Source organism: Ceratina calcarata, unplaced genomic scaffold (genome assembly GCF_001652005.2).
Source record: "Ceratina calcarata isolate Rehan_Ccalc_2016 unplaced genomic scaffold, ASM165200v1 scaffold127.2, whole genome shotgun sequence".
Classification (NCBI taxonomy): Eukaryota; Metazoa; Arthropoda; class Insecta; order Hymenoptera; family Apidae; genus Ceratina; species Ceratina calcarata.
In genome coordinates, this window is record NW_017133727.1 from 670,107 (window position 1) to 690,139 (window position 20,033).

Below are 20,033 nucleotides of genomic sequence, written 5' to 3' on the forward strand. Positions count from 1 at the left end.
CTGTAGGAATAGAACCACGAATTTTACCGAAGTCTATTATTTCTTTTTTAATGAATTTCTGGTCATGAATGAAAACTCACCTCCTTTTGGATCGTACTGTCTCGCGGAGTCCTCGATCAGCAGTATCTCCCCGTGAAAGAGCCCCACATCGGCAGCGGGATCTACTTCTGCTCTAGAACCAGCGAGCAACAATCTAGGCTTGCATACTCGGTATTTCAATACCACCGTGGAGACCACGGCTGAAATTGGCCCAGGAGACACGCCAGGCAACTGGAAATATAAATAATTCCTACTTCTAACTATGTTCCCCGAATTTTTATGTAAATAAAGCATTTATGAATTGCAAAATGTGATTTTTTTTTAAGTACATTGCATGTTGTTTTTGATAGTTCATGAATGCATGAAATAAAACTGCTCCATTTCTGTGTCCTCGAGGCAAAAGCATGCGAAACATCCTAATTATTAGGGAAAGGCGCAGCAGATCGTAAAAAGTAAACCTTGGGACGAGGTCAGGATCGAAACAGTCTCAATTTGTCGAATTCTTTCCTGATGCTTAGATCACGAAATGATTCGACATGATATCTGTGTCTCAAACAGATAATACAGTATGGATGATGGTCAATAAATAAAGAAAGAAAAGAATAAAAGAAATTCTTATCTAGATTGAATTTTTTAAACCGACATTACGAACGCTTTGCATAAAAGTCCACAGCGCAATGATTACGTTTTCATGCGCTGCACGGTTCGTTTGATCCACGCCTTCGACGAATTCCAGCAACAGGTTTAATCGAGGTTTAATCGAGCGAGAGCATTGAATCTCGGATGAAAATTGTAACTTGTTTCGCGCTTAACCCGCGACCTCGCGGGTAACTCTACGCGCCGTGGCAATTATCGCCGAGCACAGTATGTAACGGGCCGAACAATGCAATTTAATCTCATTTTACGACGATAGCCCCGGCTGGCTTACACACGGACATCGTGCGCCGATCCTCCTAATCGCTGTTCTCGGAACGCCTCCCAACCACCAACTAGATCAGGGGTATGCAAACCCTCTGATAGCAGTACTCGTAAACCTCACCGCTTGCATAATGAAGAATTAAGGATTATTTAATTCCCCCTTTTACCATCGTCATTTCTGTATTTGTATCAAAGCAAAATTGTAATAATCAAACAGGAGATTTTCATGCAAAATGAAACACAACGTGCATTTCACTTCTGACCTTCTATCAGGTACCGGAAATATGTGGTTTTTTCATTAGAAAATTAGAAGAATGCTGATATCAAAAGGGCGATTACTTCATTTTCCAAAAACAAAATTCTGAAGTAAATGACGACAATTCCGTTAAATAAAAGCATGTTTTAAAAAACATGTATGTGTTTAAATATTGATCTAAAAATCCACGCGAAGTTATTCTGGTACATAATATAGTTTACGTCTAGATACGATATAATTATCATAAACTCGTGTTACGACTCTAATTACATAGGATACGTTTGAACTTAGAAATAATGGATGCTTGAGGATCAAGAGGATCAATTGATCTCGAGATGTACGATAAGATCAGTTCTTAAGAATCCGGTAGTGTGCTCGTTCCACCTGTACCGTTAATCATAATCGAAAATCTTTTTTCCTGGCGTACGCCCCATTCAGGAATTCGGTACATTTGTTCTACGTCCCATTTGCGCATTCCCCGCTTCCAGGGTACTTACTTACTTCAACCGAGAACCGCATTCTCGCCGATTATCGAATAGAGCGACGTCACACGTCTCTTATTGCGTGAACCGTTAGGAAATTCCAAAAGGCTCGAAGGATGATGGGCGCACGGGATAAGGATTCAGTTTCTTCGATAGCAGTTAGTATTATTCTCAATCTCTTCTTCATAGCGTTATTACCACGTTCCTGCTACTACATTATCGCGTTTCTTTAGAAAGGATATAAACAAGCAACATCCTTAGAAAACTATGATTGATCTCGGATTCTCATTTGCGATGAGCAGATACCGAGAACTTCGAACCCATTTACATCGTAACAGACGTAAACACTATTATACAAGTTGATACAATATTTCATGCAACGTTTCGTATAATAGTCGACGCAACAACTGACACAGTAATTGATACAGCGTTACGTGTAATGATCGATACAATATTTTATACTGAATTATTAATAGCGAACGCGTATTGCAATGAAATTTAAATGTGAAATGGATTTTTCAATTGATCGCCATTAACGTATCATAAAAATCCTCTATTGCCAATTGCCATAATAGTGTTATATAAAATCGATATTTGGTGATTCGTTGAAGTAAAAAATTTTTTCGCGGTGGATATATTCTCGAGGGGACGAACTCTCGCTCTTAATAAACCGAAACCGGAATCGTAAAGCTGAATCTAAATTGCATAATTATACCGGTCCGATGTCTCTCCCTCCCATTCATCCCGTTCGATCGCGAAGGACTCGCGAGTCCTTCCACTCGATTCCTTCGTTTTCGTCGCCCTCCGCCACCCCCGCCGCGCGTAAACCGGCGTGTTCCGCGGCCTTTCTCTCTTTGCCGAGGTGAAACACCGCTGCACCCGAGCAAGATTATAAATTGGCGCGAAATACGAGTACACAGCGAGCATCCTCGCTGCGAACACCCTTTAAACCGGCCTTATTCGGACAAAACCAGACGCTTTACAACCGCCGCTCGCTCGCCTTAATATTGTAATTAAACATTTGGTACGAACCAGATACACGCGATCCCACTTTATGGATGATAATATTAACTTACCTACACACTTGCACCGTTCCCTCGTTTAATAAACCGTTGCATCATTCGATATAAATCACACGTAACAAATCATTATTCTCGTATTTCATTACGAGAGGCTGCACATGAATTTTCTATTCGACGGACCCCATCGAATAGTACTTCTGCGTTTCAGTAAATCTCTAAATAAAATTAATAAGTTTTATGATTTTAAATGATAGTTCTTGTTGACTCATTCCGTATATCAATCACACGTGATACCATACATATAAGTGGATACAGAACTTTAGGCTAACGATCGAGCGTTGCTCTTTTTAATGTATCACTCGGCGGACAGGAACGAAATTACAAGTCGAGAAGGTTCGACTATCGCTGTCTCTTTTCACGGTTCACGACCGGTATTCGAGAGAAACACGACCGACGAACGCTTGCTCGCACCGTCGCGAATCATCGCGCGCCCCTGTCGACCGGAAATTGCCTCTAATTGCCTCGCAAACTTTCATTCTTCGCGTTGAGTATGCGTGATTTCTTACCCCCCCTCGTACAACCTCTGTATATTTTCATTAAATCCCTTTCCATTAACCTTAATCGGATTCCGCTTTATCATACGTGGTTACGTAGAACGAGCACCGTTTAAACAAACCAAACTCCTATTTGTCATCTTCTGCACTACCAAATGTAAGCCACTTAAAACTGCTATGTTAACGCCATGTAAAATGTTTACTAAAAATGAAGTAATTTTCACTTTTTTGGACTCAGTTCAGATTCAGCAAATGATTCATTCTATTATATTATATCAATTACTATATCAATCATTATGTCAATTAATGTATGAAATTTTTTTTATGAACCGCTAAGCACGTTTAGCTCCAGTTTTCTTTGCAACAATTGATGCGTTTACAGGCAGCATCCTGTCCCTCCCAGGCTCATTACGGGACAATGAGCGTCGTTACATCGATCACAAGCCGGGTCATTCTTTTCCAAGGCGGAAGAGAGCAGCCTGGTAGACGATGCAACGGCGTCGATTAATTTCCAACCCTCGCAACTGCGAACTTGAGACGAAGGGGCCATTAATCACCCTGCCGATTACCAGCTTCAAGCTCGATTAAAGTTTCCGCGATACGCTTTTCTTTTCTGTCCGCGCGCGAACCGAGCGTGACGTAAGCCTCCTCTCGTTTTCGCATCGGTTGCGTCACGGGTAACCAGAGATAATCCCGTTCGCAACCAACAATTCGTTATCCAACTTCCACGGTTTGATGTACAATCAAATTGTTTCATGTTACCGAGTGATTAGGGTTCACAGGAGCCGTGACAAATATTCCACATTGACGATCGTGTTACACAATTTTAATTAAAGAATTATAGCGAATCATTCATTTCATCTTATAATTAAAGGGCCTTACCAGTGTGAAATTAAAAAAAATCGAATTTCTACCTTACTGTATGATGTCAGCAATTGAGGCACTTTTTTGGCGTCTCGGGAGATAACTTGGTCGCCTTTAGTTATTTTTGTACGAAAAAATTATTTTACACAATTTATTTATAGACAAATACATACATAAAGTTTAAAAAAATTCCATAGAATACTTTTCTTAAAAAAAATTCCTAAAAATGACCTAAATTTTTGGCGGTCACACTGGTAAGGCCCCTTAATCTTGTAACAAGCCAAGGACAGTTTCAATAAAATTGTATATCTTTCGCAAATGGAACACTGTATCAAATATTACATAATTTGGCGTATGAATTAATAAATGAAATATGTGAATTGTATGAACGTTATTTCAATTATTAAAATAAAACGATACAAATAATTTTATCACATAATGTTCAGCTAATCCCGTTTGTTTTTACAAGAGTTAAATGATGTAGCGTCGTTCCGTCTGGCTGGTCGTAAGATGTTTTTCGAGGCACGAGGCCAATTTTTGCCAATTCGAAGAATTACATCATTGGTCAATTATTCGATTAGGGTCTCGAATTAGAAGAAAGTGACCGGTGCGCGTGTCAGCCGTTATTTAAGACCGTCACGCTGTCAAATTGGCCGGGACAAATTGTTTCAATAAGTAATCCCGAACAGAGAAAGGGTTGGAGATCGACACGCTCGATATTGGCAATTAAAGTCAGTTTATCGTATCGCAATTTGTCTCGGCAAGTGCATCGAACACGTGCGCTTGCCAAAACGTCGTTACCCAATAACTGGCTGCCAATAATGGATTGGAAGGTATGATTGTCATGCGACCGGGGGAACGAAGGCCGTTCCAAGTAAGTATATATAGCTCACGCCTATATCCTACGAACAGGAATGTACCAACGCGTAAAGAGAGATACGATTGCTTCGATAAAATCGTCTAATCTTAAGAAACTGCGTATCAATAATGACTTATTAAATAGAAGAGTTGAAAGTTTTGTACAGAGCGGAAAAGGCTGAACGGGCTTCGCCCAGGAGCCTTCCGTCTCCAGTCCTGTCCAGTACAGAGAAACGGTTTAAATAAATAAATAAATTATTAAATAGGGACAATCGTTCAATTCTATCGAACAGAAATGCAGTGTGACAATAAACGCGTGGATAATTGCGTACAACAAATGATTCATTTATTTAAGCAAGTATTACGATTAGAAAAATCGAAAGATTTCGTCAATCTATAAAATCCTCTCGCGTCTCCTCGATCATTTCTATGAAACTTTTGCACGAGATTCTCTGTAGTATTTATTTCCAATTCGTATCATCTATAAACGTTATCCGTGAAAAATGCGTGGACCAACTTGTACAACATCATTTTCTGAATTCTCTCGGTATCTAATCCGAGAACAGGCGTAGCTAGTTTCTTGGCAAACACTTGGTCGAGCGTGGCGTGTAGCACACATGTGACACCGGTATGGTCTGAAAGCTACCGACACGCGCGTGCACGCAAAAAAGCGTGTGAACGTGGAGACAGAGCTTGTGCATGTGTGCTCGGTGCAAGCTTGTTCTAGGTCTCGCCCATGCTAGAGCGGACCGATTCGTCGAACAGTCTGCTCTCCGTTCCTTTCGAATCGGCCTGCTGCCACCACGACGAATGGAACCCTGATTCGTGAGAATTCGCGTCAAACGAAAAATCGTCATTCAACGCGCGAACCCTCATCTGATGCGCCTTGCATTATACATTCGAAAACTATTCCACCTGAAATCGTCCTCGCCGCGGAATTTCAAACGACTTCTATGCACCATATTTAATTCCACTCATGGAGATACGATAAAAATGTTTCTTCTGTAATAAAATTTATGTCGATCCTTAATCGCTTTCATTTATTTCCCTCTCTATTCTGTTATTTAATTTTCTATACAGGCTGCAGATTTCATGCATGATTAGAAAACTGAATATGCAGAAAATATAAGAAATGCATTTAATAGAATATCAACAGGAAATTAGAATAACAAAATCTGTATTTAAACATTGTCTTCTGAAAATCCTACTTTAAATAAGAATATGCAAACTAACGAACAAGTGGACCGAACAATGGAAACATTGAAGGTCCTGCAATCTATTAGACAAAGATTGCTTGAAACTGCATGAATCATCCGAAGAGGGCAATCATCAAGTGATGACGCGAGCGTATCAAAAAGGAACTGTTCTTATCGTTTTGTCTAAAAAATTCGTGGTATAACGGAGCAACAATGAACTCTGTCCAGCGTAGAAAGCTGCGACAGGATGCGCAGATTCACCGGTATTTCCGCTAGTTGACTGTCGAGGTTAAAGCTTCTAATGACTGTTTACGCTTTGTGCCGTTCACAATGAAGCCGTTAAGAATTGTTTCGCACAAAAGACCGGCTGATACACGTATAATAAAATGTGAGATTGCTTTCGCGTTTTCTACACCGACTGAAACTCGTTTTCTACTTGAATAATTGATACGACGCGGAGATGGCACGAACGCGACGTTCAAAAATAGTAAAATCCTGCCGGAGGCAGATGACCCGGTTTCGCCGCACATGCAACCGCCTTGGCCACGTTTCATCTTCACGTTTCCTCCACTTTTTAACGTGACCGAACGGACTAACAGCGTGGGATGATTATCTTTACGATTTCAACGAAGTTCACAGATCCAATTCACACATCGTGTATGAAGTCCACTGTTTAATTCTCTAATAAATAGACCGTGAATTTCTATGAACCTTCTGTTACGTTTACTTCTCTTTGATATTGCTGTCATGCGTGATTCATGAATATTTTAGCCAGACAGTTTCTACTCCGTGGATTGTCGATAAACCAAGGCCGAATGGACGCCAAGATAAATGATTTCAATTGGTTCTGTGTTCGATTGCCCGGCGCGAGTGGAAGCCGCTGAGTCGGCATTATCGTCGTAGTTACGTACAATTTGACGTACATAGATCCCCTTCTCTATGCTCGATTCGAGAATAGGCGTTCGGTCTAAATTTGCATGACCCAATGAGGGGCCACTGATCTCGTCGAAAGCAAATTTCCTGGAACCCGAACCCCGTAACCAATTGCATTGCTCAATACGCCCGGTCGCAAATAGATTTTTCGCGGTACAAGGTGCTTCCTAAGTTTAGGCAACGAAATTCCTCATCGGTGTGACCGAGGGGCCGTTTCTGATTCCAGACGCGTACCGAGAGGAGAGGCAAAACGGCGACAAGCGACGCTGGCATTCGAGAGTCAAGGCGATGCGACGCCTGCATTAATTGTCGTCCGGATAAAAACGGTAAATAAAAAAAGAGGAAACGCCCACTCGGACTCTCTAGGTCAGCAGGATGATCCTCGGAGCGAAAAAGGCGAGATAAACGAGCTGTCGGGAAGGACGATTCGCGTGGGTGGTTCCGCGTGTGTCAGGCGACTCGACCGACCACTTGAAAAAAATCTGTAGCCGCTTTCAAGTCTTCAGACGTATTGTAAACCGCATAAATTAATCAAGCGTTCTAAGAATATGAACTTTCTGATGTTCTAATGAATAATTTCAACTCAACGTCAGTTTTATATACTCTCTTTTATATCTGTTCATTGTTTATTGTATGATTATAGTACGTCTCTTTCAGTCGCTATAGTTACTAGATTTTTCGATAAACTATAAGCGTCTCAAGGATTCATAAACGGCTTGCAATAATAGATTAGATCCGTTCGGTTTTTCTCCTGTTTTTCTCGTGGCATGATTTACGATTGAAACTGCACCGTTAAAACCGTGTAAATACATCGGTCGTACGCGTTAGACTTTGTACAAAAGCACGAGAGCCTTGATGATAATCTACCGAATAATCGTTCCTCGACAAACACCTCGCGCTCCTTCAAGAGATACACGCCTCTGTTTGCGGACGCTATCGCGTATGATCAATCCTATCGTGCGAATCCAACGACGATCGTTCGAGTCTACGAATCGTATGTAAACGAATCGTCTATCATTTCGCGAATTTCAGCAACGTACGCTATTACTTTTTCATCCGATAAAAGTCAGCTTCCTGAAACGACGGGACAAGTTTTAAGGCGGTGTCGCGCGTCGAATTTACACGGCAAACAGACCCGCGAGTGGACGTAAACTTCGTCCGTTTACGACTCCAGCTACAGCGTTTATGATAGTCTATTCCGTGACCGTGCAAACACTGCACCTTGCGAGCAGTTCGTTTGTTCCCGATCGTCCATAACCAGAATATTATCTTTCATTTCTTTTCGGTATACAATCTTTGGCAAAAAGTTGTTAATCAATACAGTGACGTGGAAGAAAAAGAATTAAAAAATAATAGTAGAACAATTGCTTTATTGATAAATAAAGTCAAAGTTCTTCATCAGACATAAGAAATCAAGATGTAATATCATTTTTAATAGGTTCGCAGAATTTCTAAAATTTTCTACAGTGTTTTGTTAATATAATATCTGGTAACTGTTAAAATTTCAATGCTTCGTCAATCCCAAAAGTTTATGTACCTTAGAAAAATGCATTTCCCAATGAATTCGTCACGTAACTTTATTTTTATTTACAAATGAATTTTTTATCAACATATACTCTTGAATTGTAAATTGCATTCCTTTCTTTGTGTCTAGAGTACAGAATCCAGTGAATTAAATATGCGCTCTTCATTTACTATTGTTTTATCCTATATTAGACTTAATAAAACCGTTTACCAAAAGTCGTATACTTGTAAACCAGATTTGGCTAACCCACTGGCATAGAATTTATTAATTTTTTCAAATTGTCACAGAGAAGGTTAGTTCCTGGATCTAAGAGAAATTGAAAAATCACGCGTCTCGCTTTACCGCGCCTTGTTCTGCGCGAATGATTATCCGACCGAACGTATCACGGCAAAAAGTAACGCGAACACGGGCTCAACCTTCTCTTATTGCAATTGCGCATCGCGGCACCATGCGTTGAACGGTGGTTTTAATTGATCCTACTAGCGCTCGTCGATTACCTAATTGTTTCGGTAATCGCATCTCGTTTCCGACTTAATTGGCAGACACGATTAGAATTCACTCGATACGGTGATCGTTTTCTTTCGCAAGCCGTACAAAGACCCGTTCCGAAAACGGTGCTGGAATCTTTATTCGAAGGATCCAAGTGTGTAAAAATAGCAGATCGACCATCTATGGATTTATATCGTATCAGAAAATTTTTATAAAACCTCGTGTATTCTAAATGTATTTCATTCACAGAAATACATTTCATAATTCCCCATTAATATACATTTTTCAAGGGAAACGAATCGAGTTCTGGTTGGAAATGGAATTGAAAATATCGAGGAAACCGTTCACGGTTTTACAAAACTGAATCGGACAACGGCAATTAATTCTCGAAACGTGCACCGAATGCTCGAACGGTCGATGATAGAAGCGTGCGACTACGAGCCACGTGCTTATATAGATCGGCTTTCCTTGGAAACAAACAGGGCGCGACCGCGATTTCGCAAATGGACGGGAGTCGTAAAACTCGATCGGAAGAACGGCTGGCCAGATGGAAATTTTCGGAACAGAGACTCGGATTTTGCGCAACAACAACGTGAAAATGCTAAATGTTTCCACGAAAACTCTGTCGGCATTCTGTAAACTGCGAGCCTTCACTGCCTACGTATTGCAAAATCGTTTGCACTAGGCGAGGGATTCTCTAGAAAGTCAACGATTTATTCTATTCCGTCATTATAAAACGATCTATACACGATTATTTCACGGCCAAATGACCAATGGGGGAGACTATTTAAAATCACTGTTTGTTCGTTCGTTCGAAACTTGTAAATATTAAATCCTGACAGTCATTTGAATTTCGTGTGAATAACTACGTTATGCCCCAAGCACGTTCTGAGTCTAGAAAAGTGCAAGCGAATCACGAAGCAAATATAATAATTAGATATAGGAGTACGTGAACCTGATACCATGGAGCAATGACACGCAATGGAATTAGAATACAGGAGTATACCGTTACGATAATGGTGAAAGTAGAGGCACCCACTTGTTTCAAGCCTCTAATGTCCCTCGCGGCCGGTGTGTGTCACCGTTTCGCATTAGCATAATTATCGGGATTTCTGCGACGGTATCGGCAAGGTTCCGACCTCGCTGCGTTTTAAAAATCTGACCTCTCGCTAAATTTGGAGTTCGAGGCGAAAAACATTTCAAACAACAAGTAATGTTCACTTTGCAAATTTTTAGTATTTAGTAAAGTTCAAGTTCGATTAGAAAAATTGATTGACATGGGTATTACTTGCGGAGTAGAGATATGGTTAACCTTTGAAGCTATTGATTTAAATTGCAAATAAATGAAAGCTTACAGTTTTTTGTTTTAATTAATGCTCAAGGATTGCTTTATAAGAAAAAAATTCATTTCGTNATTTTATAGTGTATTTAAATATAATATATGGGTCATAAATGAATTGTTTTTAATGATAAGTATCAACAGTAACTGGCACATCCGCAATAATACCCACATCTACCCTTGATCGACGATGACGGTAGTGAACCGAAACCAGGGAAACGGTGATTAACATGAACGTTTGGTCTCGCGCGCCTACTTTTTCCACGTCATTCGATCCGAAAACGCAGCATACGACGATGTCGCGAAACGGTGTCGACGCCTTTATGGAATCGATTTCGGATTTCGAATGACGTGATCGAAAATCGAAAACGCGTGGGTGTACACTTGCCGAGAAGAGAAATTCAATATGAGTCCGCGACGAAACAAATAAGAATTCAAGAAATAAGAAGATGTATTCAGTATCTATCTATTCTAATCTAACGTGGAAGGAGAGACAAGCAATTTATATTAAGAAAGGTGCAAAATATAAAAGCAAGCACATTGCATATTGCTTAAGACAACACACATTGCAAGTTGCATATATTAATACATCTTGATGTTTGATAGATTAAAACGATTTCGTTTTAGATAAAACTCTCATTGGAAGGCTCGGAAAATATGAAACGGTGCAAGCACGAGACTAACGGATCTCTCATCCAAGTGGTTTAAATCTTGGAACGAGACTCGCATCATTGACCCATAGTACAGTTTACGGTATCGGTACATTTTCTATCGAGCAGCTTATCAACGATATCATTTCCATAGGAGATACTGGACTGCGGCGTGTAGCCGATAACGGTACACTTCAAAGGAAGGCAAGGCAAGGAAAGTCGCGCGTGCCACGTGAGAAATTCCCTCCGCGGCGTTATAATTCCTTCGCGAGCCGAACGTAAATACACGATGGAAAACGGGCGAGACAGAATCGTCGTAACTCATCGGGCGGGCAGCACGTGGTAAGCGAGGCGTGGTGGACGTTCGCGATTTCTATGGGGATAATTTTCATCGGGAGGGGAAAAGACGTTTTTTAACCGCGTTCGCGTGTGCGGGATGCCGCGCGATAAATCTTTCGGCTGAACCGAGGCTTTTCGCAACAATCACGACCGGCATCCTACATAATGTACCATCCTGTCGCGTTACTCACACTACCCTAACGTTCAAAAGTATTGAAACCTGAACATCGAGTCACAAATCATGTTCGCATAGAATAAATTAATCCTCTGCACTTCGAGAATAACCTGCGACGTTTTTAAACAAATGAAAAAAGTGACCTGCACTCAACCTGATACAGTTCTGTATTTTAGAAATATTAGAAATACAATTTACATATTCTAATATCACGATAAGATTTCTGACATACCCAATGAAGAAAATAATTACAAAATACATTTTGGACAACTTTTGTACAGATCCAAATTACACCGTTCTATTAAATAAAATTCGAGGTATCCAAGTGCAAAGGATTAATGATAGATTTCGTAGAAGGATACTTTCGGACGACAGTGTACTTTTTGCTTGGTGAAAGGAGATCCTTAAAGATGAATCCACCGCGATATTGTTCCACGATACTTATGGGAGAATAGACGATGGATAGTTAATATCGTCGAACAAAGGACAAGAGAAAAGATAGACAATTGGGAATTTAATTAAAGTTTGTACGTTGCATCTTCCTCTTATCGCATCTCCTTATTGTTGGAAAGCGACACGAGTCACATTTTAAGGAGATTTCAATTTATGCACCGGCTTATCTTTGAAATGTACGTATTCATGGAGGAAAAATGTAGAAAAAGGAATGCGCTAATGTATACAGCAAAGTCCAATACTCATTTGTATTACACGAAGTTACATAATCTTTTATTATTATCACCGAAGTATTCATACATGATAAATGTACGAAGTATCGTTTAAAATGATTCCTGATTTATTAATCGTACCAGATTCTTCAGAAATGAAGTTTAATTTAATAAAATGCAGGATGATATCCATTCAATGAATACTGTCTGAAGCTTAGACTGCGGATTTTTATATAAAAATAATAATAAAACGTTTAAAGTATCAATTGATAAAATATAACTTAGACAGAAAGTCGTTTCATTATGTAAATCATATGTTCTGCACGCTGCTTTTTATATATTATATCCATGACGTGTGGTCTTCATATTTCTGTACATGTAATTTTCCCACTTATGACAAATACATAGGAACTTTCTTTCAAGTGTACGAGACACTATACTCACTATATCGTCTATTAAATAAAACATTGTATTAATTTTGATTATAGCATTTACATCTGGCAGTGTACCATTCAACTGGACTGAACGACACAGTTGAAACGCAATCAGTTGCAAAGTATATAGGATTAGAAATGATTGTTGCACCTTGAAGCGCAGGTTGCTGGTCTAATCAGTAATTAGCAATTATATGTAGTATAGTTAGCGCAGCCGAGTAGCCGTAGAGACGCATTTATTATGCTTGTAACGTTGCGAGCCACGGTGCAATCGATAACAGGGTATTTACATTTGCGCATAACTAAAACCGTATCGTGCAATTAATGCGACAATCTTGTCGTATCGTGTAACGCTGACGCGTCGATTATATTTTATTAACGACCACAACCTTGACTCGCTACCAGCTAGGAATAAATCTGAATGAGAACTCTTCTCGAAAAAACTTTGATAAAGTCTCTTCTTAATTAAACCTGGACGAATACGTCCAGGATCTGTTACCTACTTTCATTATCAAGTGGACGAGATTATACGTATAATCATTTAATGAAACGTTCTGCAAACATACGGAATCACACAACACAAACAAAGTAGATTAGTACTATTTTTGTAAATCATTTTTAAATTTCTAATCGAGCGCGACGACTGGCGAGCTTTCATAACGAGATATGAATCGCAATAAACGGATTCCTAGCTGAGAGTTTCCCCTGGCCACGAATTCAATGAGAATTAGCATAATGCACGGTTGTTAGTAGCCGGTGGAAAGCTGGAACCGGTGGCTAGGATTGTGTCGCGCGAGAACGAACGGAGGGCAGGAATTTCTAGAAAGGTTATCGGGTGAACGAGAACCAAGAGGGCTTTACGACCGGGAGGAATAATGTGGAACAGGGCGACGACGCACGCGAGACGATAAATCCTGGCTCGACACGACCGCTGCATCATTTTTTTCTCTCTCTCTCGCGGGCAAAATGGTCAGATATCAATCCCAAACCTGTTTCCTAATAGTCCAGCCAGATCTCTCTACTGCCAATTTCAATTATGATTAATAGAGCATAGACTTTATGCGTTTGCAGAAAAATCGAATATTTAATAAGTGTTAAGATCGTGAGTAATGTATTAAAACATTGAAGGCTGAACACACGTTGCAATATTTAATTAATAAAAAGATATACGAAATTCTATACGGAATTTAAGTATGCAGGAACACGAGTATTGATACCAAGATAGAAATCATGTTTCAATGATTAGAGAAACGAGCAAATGCCTGTAACAATTGCAGACTCGCTCAACTCGAACCATGATCACTGATAGATCGATAACAAAGGTTACGAACGCTGATCGAATGTTATTATCTTATTATTACGACCTGACTCACCGAAGGAAAACCTATAGAAAGATATCCGCTCCGGATACCAACACATTGTACGCCACTGAATGAATTAATCCACTGTAATTAAGGAGTAAACCCCCTCATTTTCTATCCCATCCAGCTAAGTGAAACTTTATGAGTATTTACAATACAGAATGAATCGCTAAGAAACATCCAATAGTCACTGATTTACTTGATAATTGAATTAACGATAAGATTTAGCTAAAATTTTACATGGGCTTTCGTTTGCATATGAAAAGGTTTGTGTAAAAATTTCAAGGCTCTTCATTGTTTTATAACCGAGATATAACGTTTTAAAAATTTGCGAATTTTACACAGAATCTTATGGGAACATGAATTTTTATCGACTGTATCGACGAATATCTAAACAATTAACTATAAAACTTACTTGAAATTTTGTGTAGGATTAAACTAATATTTGAAGAATACATACGTATGTTTAAAATAATCATTCATGACTTCTAACACTCACAATAAAAGAAAGTTAATAAAAAGATTGTGCTCTTAGGTCAAACAAACTAATCTTTGACGAAATGTGGCAATGTCACGTGATATTAAATTTTAATGAAATCGTTAAGTAACGAGTGATTCCATATCATAAACAGAAACTTTTAACAAAACCATAAAACAAGATTATCATTTATCAGGCACGACATGATTTGATAAAATCATGAATCAAGACGTTAGATACGATACTTATTGACTCATTCTGTACACTCGTATAACGTATGGCTCTCGAGGAGGTTTCTGACGTAGAAACACGCTTAGATAGTCTAACGTTGATTCCTAGGCGTATATCGTTTTCGTTTGCTATCGCAAGGCCGAAAGTTGGACGAGCATCGATGAGTATGCGTATGATACGATCAGAGGTATGCGCGGCGTAACCATATTAGCGAAGAGCCGACGACGCGAGCCGATATACGTGTGCACATTAACTAATATGCAAGATCTCTTTTGTCAGGGACACGTGCGCCAATCGGAGCAAAGATTTTCCTCTCTCGGCCTTCGCGCGCGAATTAATACGCGGAGTTAATTTGCAATTCATAGTGCGAACACGATTATGCAACCGCACGTTTCCGATTCCGAAAATCCAATTAGTGCTTTTACACGATGGAAGAACAATAACTATGCACTTCTCGTTCTCGTATCCCATAAAACATATTTAATCGAATTTAAGCTAATCGATGACGTGGAATATTTATCAGATTTGTTAGAAGCATTTCATGTAGCATTCGCGTGCGATTTCCCACGGACGTAAAATTTGTATTCTCGGACACGAATCGGTAATACGAGAAACGTGGCTAGTGCACAGCCGTAATGGAGCCGTGAAGTTAATAAGTCACCGGTAATTACGTGCAATTGCGCGAGGGTAATGGCTCCGCGTAGATTTGCGAGAGTTCCCTGGGAAAAAAGTTCGCAAACTGAGAAAAAGGAACAAGCGTTGTCTCGATTTAGAAATTTGCGAGTCAGATCAGTCGTATTTATTACACGATTCACTTGCCTCGTTCGCATTCGTGCTCAGATAACGCGGCTTTATACACAAACTTCCTAAAAATACGATAAGGAAAATTTATAAAAAGATTATCATTGATTTTTGTATATATATCTATAGAATGCCAGTTGCATTTAGATAAAAATGTTTCATGAAAACTTTCCAAATCTTCGGCTAAAACGTGGGATGAAATTCGCTGATAAATTAATAGCGCGAACTAGATGTACCAGTGGATCTATCAACTAATGTATTTTACTATCACCCGTCTTCTGGGAGTGTAACGCCCCGTTACAATTTCCATGTGACAACGTTATCAACAGATTATAGAAAATTGACATTGGAACCAAGCGAAAAACTACGAAGATTAGAATTTCTGTATATTGAATTGTATAATAAATGAATGAGAACGAATCTTGACATTATTATTCCACGACCCTTGACCAAATGACCAAACCTGGGAGTGACTACTTAAAATCAATGGTCAACTCTTATAAATGATTCAAATATTCCTATACGATTAAACAAACACAGGAGTCTATGAACTGAAAAATCTACTCGTATATCTCGTCTAATGAAGAAGGTTTGAAAAATATTCGGTTCTATTTGAAACCGGAAGATTAATAGTTAAAACGTTTGCAACGATCAATCCATCTTCGTGAAAGACGCGAATTTCGACACGCGGCGAGAACAAAACGGTGTTTGCGGACCTACAGAGAAAAATTGACGAGGAACACGCGAGCTATTACGCAAGGCGTGCTAATTTTAGAGAAGCAGGCCCGTAGAACAGACGCAACGCGATCTTCTTGTCGTGCCGTCGAACGAGCATCGGTGCCCGATTAGTGGAACGGATGGCACGACACAATGCCCAATGGATTTGCATAAAAATGTCTACAACCGCTGCATAATGCTATCCCCGAGACCTTGGCGAGGTGAGATCTTGACAGCGGATGGGCGAAAGCCTACACATTTTTTTACGCGACACGCTTTTCTGACCCTCGCACAAATCCAAAAATAACTTTAGGTACATTTGAACCAACCAAACAAATGTTTACTGTTCTTAGATTAAATTCAAATAAACGTCCTTCCACTAATCGTGTGAAACTTACTGTGAAAGCGATGTAAGACAAAAGATTATTGATACAAATTCGATACGATGTAAATATCTAATACAAATAAAAATCTACAATTTCTTCTTTTCTGACTTCCATAATAAGCGGAACATATCGTCAACTGCTGTTGACGGAGGACAAGCATATTTTTCCATCATTCTTTCGGTCGATTAACAGTTTTACAGCATTAGAGGTAGTATATTTACCTACGTACATAATGGAATGTAGGGAAACTGATTCCCATCGTTTCACACCGTACGAGTAATTGCGAAAAAATTCTCATCGTTTTTTCGATCGATCGAGCGCAAATAATACGCGGGCCTATTACCGCGTCTACGGATTCTTCGTTTCTTCTCCGAGTGAATCACGCGGCTGCGGCTGAGAATCGCCAGGTGTATTTACGCGAGACGAGTAATTTCTACCTTCGCTCGTCGGATTGTATGTCATGAACATTGATTGCCTATAGAATGCAGGGTACACAGCAAACCTCAATCTCTTGTATAAATACACTTAATCAGTGCATAAAAAGCAATCTTATTTTAAATCTGTCTCCAGAGTTTACGAGTATTTACTATTTATTATACCAGCTGGTATCAAATTGCTCCTAGCAAGCAATCACTGCAATAATACGATACTGACGAAAGATTAAGAAATTAATATATTTATCGGATATAAAAAACATATTGAATCTAATTATGTCTATACTCGAGTTCACGAGAGAACAGACCCGTTTTGCACAGCTCGAAGGTGATGGGGATAACTGAATACGTAAATCCGAGTATTGACGACAAAAACAAAGAGAAAGAGAGAAATGCGCACAAACTGGCGCGAAAAACTGGTTTTTCCGTAGGTCTGTTTTCTCGCGACGGTGGTTTGCAATTATCTTATCGCTTCTCGAATTCGACTAAAATTGACTAAAGTTTGCCAGAGGTAGAACGATTCAACTGGTCGCTTAACCCAGTGCACTGGCAAAATTCCCGGACTACCGTTCACCGACCGATTCGGTCTCCAATGCCAGGGCGTTTTGAAAGTTGGTTACTTTTTAAACGCGCACGTAACGCGTCGAAAATAGACACCGAGACCGCAAAACCGCGAGATAAAAGTGTATGGAATCGTGATCCGCTTTGTACCGTATTTGATACTTCCAGTACTAGCGTTTCGTTCCACTGTACGACATACAGGTACCAATGGCCTTGACGCGTTTCTTGCCTTTGACGCGGCCCGTATCTCTCAACATGGAGAGAGATTGACAACCGCTCCGACAAATCGGTGCCGACCGCGTTCCTAGCTGCCTCCCGGTGCGTTCCTCGATCGATCGATCCGGACGCACCATTCACAGATCGCCCTGACACTGACTGACGCATCGAGGAATGACAATATTACTCGAACAGTGCCGACTTTCTCGCGTGCACATTGTACCTCCAGTCATTTTCGCTTGTACCTGCTAACACGATTTTTCCTGCCCGCGAAATGGTAGGCATCTGGCTTTTATTCCCTGCGAACGTTTCTCAGAATCGAGAAGACCTCAGTTTACACTCAATGCGAAATTAAAGAATTTTCATATTTTTAAAGAATAATAGAGGAGTAATTCAGTTTCGACAACGATTTGGACAGTCACCACGTGGAACTGACCCTAGTTTCTTAAGCGTTCCATATTAAAATTCTGTACCTAAGCGCCAAATCGTAATCTGGCTTTCATTTCTTGCGAACATTTCCCAGAATCGATAAGACTTCAGTTTGTATCCAAAGAGGTTTTCATATTTAAAAAATAATACCTGAGAACAATCACGCGTAATTCAGTGTCGACAAGCGTGATTTACAATCGATCGAACGGTTTGCACAATCACCCCGTGGACGCGAGTCGGTGCCTCGGTAACAGCGTTTATCTCACATGTTCTCAGGCGTTCCATATGAAAATTGCATAATCGCCGAATATTACCGAATACCCCGGGGTGCTCGTGAATTTCAATAAATCTCGAATTCCTTAGATATAATCTGGCGCAGCGGTTCTGCCGATAACAGACACGCATTAACGACGCGGTTTTCCCTTTGAAAAGTCGCTCGATGGAATTCGTGGCGCATTATGTTTGCCACGCGGACCGTGAAAGTGTAGGAGAGCGCCTGTACCATTGCGCGGCATCGCGATATTTCATATTATCAATGCGGGGCGTGTATCGGACGTAAAACTGCCGGAATAAATCGATATTTACCGTAACACCCTGAGACCCATGGAAAAACGCAATAACAATGAAACACTTTGCATGTTTACCGAATTCCGATAAACCCCTGACGAATGATTTACGATCCTATCTCGTAACGGTATGAAACACGTTCGACAATATTTCTAAGATGAACTCAATACTGTTTCTCTTTCTGTGTTCCCGAGAAATGTTACTATTTTGATTTCGTATCGGAACAAATATCTACTATAAATAGAGTGACAGTATGTAATAGTATCTGGATATACATATTGTATGTATTTTTCTTCGGATATCCTAGAAATTCTTAGAAGTGTTCGCTTCTCGCGAACTTTTGCTTCTTCTCTTTCTCTTATTGACTTAGTCGCCTTGTCTACACTGTTTACTTTTACCCATACACTCAAACGACGAGCGATTCTAAAAAATTAATCTCTCCGGATATTACGGCCAAGCCCGGTGGCCCCAACTTTCTACTCACTGGTATATTTTCCTATAACTTTATATAAAATTGAAATATTCACATTACTATGCTTTGAAGAAGTCAGAAATTGTTTTATCACAAAACAGATTGCATTTATGCTTCATTAGAATTAATGTAGTTGCAATTTCATGTGTTAAACCATATAAGAAAGCACTCTGCGTTCTCGATACTCCAAATTGGATGAGTCGAAGTAAAGGGCAGAAAACGGTCAGAATTAATAGCTGATTTTCGTTTCTTTCACCGAAGTGTTCCAGTCCTGTTTCAAACGCTTCCATAAGGAGCGAGGGAATCCCAGTTCGGTTCGCTATTCTCGTTATTTTGCAGTGCGTCCACGGCCGCGTTCTGTACTCGCGATGCATTAGCGATGCCGCAATGCCGACATGCGTGCACACGCGGACCGTTGAAACGAACTTTAAATCTCGGAACGGGTCGTACTTCTTTTTGGAAACTCCCCGTTCTTTATCTTCGAGAAACTATTCCCCGTACCGCGTTCTGCACTCCGGCAGCATCCGAGATTTTGCAACGCGCTCCGCGCATCGGCATGCGTGCGTACGCCGGTGCAAAAACAATCGAAGAGGCTCTCTCACGCTTCGAGCGGATGATCCTTCGAAAATCGATTCCGCTTGG

General features: G+C 40.1%; 1 protein-coding gene across 2 annotated transcripts in view; it reads right to left on the reverse strand.

The window, feature by feature from the left end:
* LOC108628438 (rho GTPase-activating protein 20) overlaps positions 1 to 20,033 on the reverse strand; it is a 149,822-nt gene that overhangs the window by 113,176 nt on the left and 16,613 nt on the right. For both annotated transcript variants that reach the window (XM_018030361.2, XM_018030351.2), the window contains exon 2: positions 81 to 270. In XM_018030361.2, coding sequence (XP_017885850.1) covers positions 81 to 270 — 190 coding nt within the window. The remainder of the gene's footprint in view (positions 1 to 80; positions 271 to 20,033) is intronic.